Raw genomic sequence first — 1248 nt, 5'->3', positions numbered from 1 at the left:
CAATCTGAAAGTCGGTGTCTGCTTTATTGAATCGTTCTCTCTTCTGACTGAGGCTGGCTTTTAGAGCAGCTTTTTCTGAGGTGACATTTCCTAGACTGGACCGAAGGTCGGCGTTCTCTTTCTCCAACTTCCTGATGGTCTCTTTGAGGCGATCCACTTCAGAAATGACGACGACGGGTGGTTTTACGGTCTTGATACACATGGAAGGTTCCCACGGGTATGGCAATTTGATTACCTTGTCTCTTGACTTCACCCAATTAGCATATGGTACTGTTTTGGTACAAATCTATTTTCCCAATTCTTTCTTTCCAATAATATGTATCTTGCCCCAGGCTCTGCTCACTTTCTTCATTAGATCCGGATTTTCAACCCCTTCAACTAAAAGTAGTTCTTCCAATATGCGGTCCTCAGGCTTTTCCTTGAGTGGATACCCTAACTGACGCAATGAGAGAATAGGGTTATAGTTGATTAAACCCCCTTTAGTGCTGACGAGTGGAACATTCGGAAACTCCCCACAGCGGAAAATTAGATCTACCCCCAAATAATCATGGTTATACCAGATGATGTCTTCAACATCTAACGACATCAACCTTTGTGACCATTTCAAAGCACCCACATTATCAACAAATGGTCCTTTCTTAGGTAAGTGGGACATGATCCACTTGTGAAGTAGAGCAATGCAGCAATTGATAGTTCCACCCTTCGTCGTGTTTCTCCAATGAAAAGAGAAGAAAATGTCAGCTAGTAGTGTAGGAACTGGGTTATGGGAAATGAAGATGGTGATAGCGGTCTTATCAACGAAACCTTCAAAACTTGTGAATAATACCAGGCCATAAATGAGTAGTGAAAATCTAGCATAGAAGGCGTCCCAACTTCCGTTGTTGATGAACACAGTGGCTTTCTCGAACATGAACTTAAACGGAAGGCCCTGAGTGTTACCCTTAATTCGGAGAGTGGACTCAATCAAATCCTTCTTAATGCATAATGCCCGAGCTACCTCGGCAAAATCCGGGAAGTTGTCTTCAATCATGTAGGGCGTTTGGTTCTTAACCGACAATTGTAGCAAATGAGCAAACTCCTCTAGCGTGGGAGCTAGAAGTAAGTCATGCGTCTTCTCTAGTAGCTAGGACTCCAACCAGGTTACCATAGGCTTTCTTGAAGGCCGCTCTGTAATCTTCAACCAGGAATTCACTGAGCTTTCGTAATTCATCGGACTTGGAGTCTCTTAATTTGTACTAATACGTGTTG

At 43.2% G+C, this 1248-nt stretch overlaps 1 protein-coding gene across 1 annotated transcript; it reads right to left on the bottom strand.

Moving 5' to 3' along the window:
* Nucleotides 1-286: 286 nt before the first annotated feature.
* Nucleotides 287-1030, bottom strand: LOC127137140 (uncharacterized). The gene has a single exon (XM_051063625.1). It carries the CDS (start codon nucleotides 1028-1030, stop codon nucleotides 287-289), a length of 744 nt encoding a protein of 247 aa, XP_050919582.1.
* Between the last annotated feature and the right edge of the window lie 218 nt (nucleotides 1031-1248).

Source organism: Lathyrus oleraceus, chromosome 4 (assembly GCF_024323335.1).
Source record: "Lathyrus oleraceus cultivar Zhongwan6 chromosome 4, CAAS_Psat_ZW6_1.0, whole genome shotgun sequence".
Classification (NCBI taxonomy): Eukaryota; Viridiplantae; Streptophyta; class Magnoliopsida; order Fabales; family Fabaceae; genus Lathyrus; species Lathyrus oleraceus.
The sequence above is the reverse complement of the archived record's forward strand: the minus strand, read 5'-3'. Positions and strand labels throughout refer to the sequence as shown.

Excerpts from the sequence above, each read along its gene's own strand:
- LOC127137140 (XM_051063625.1), bottom strand. The coding sequence starts at position 1,030 with ATGATTGAAGACAACTTCCCGGATTTTGCCGAGGTAGCTCGGGCATTA.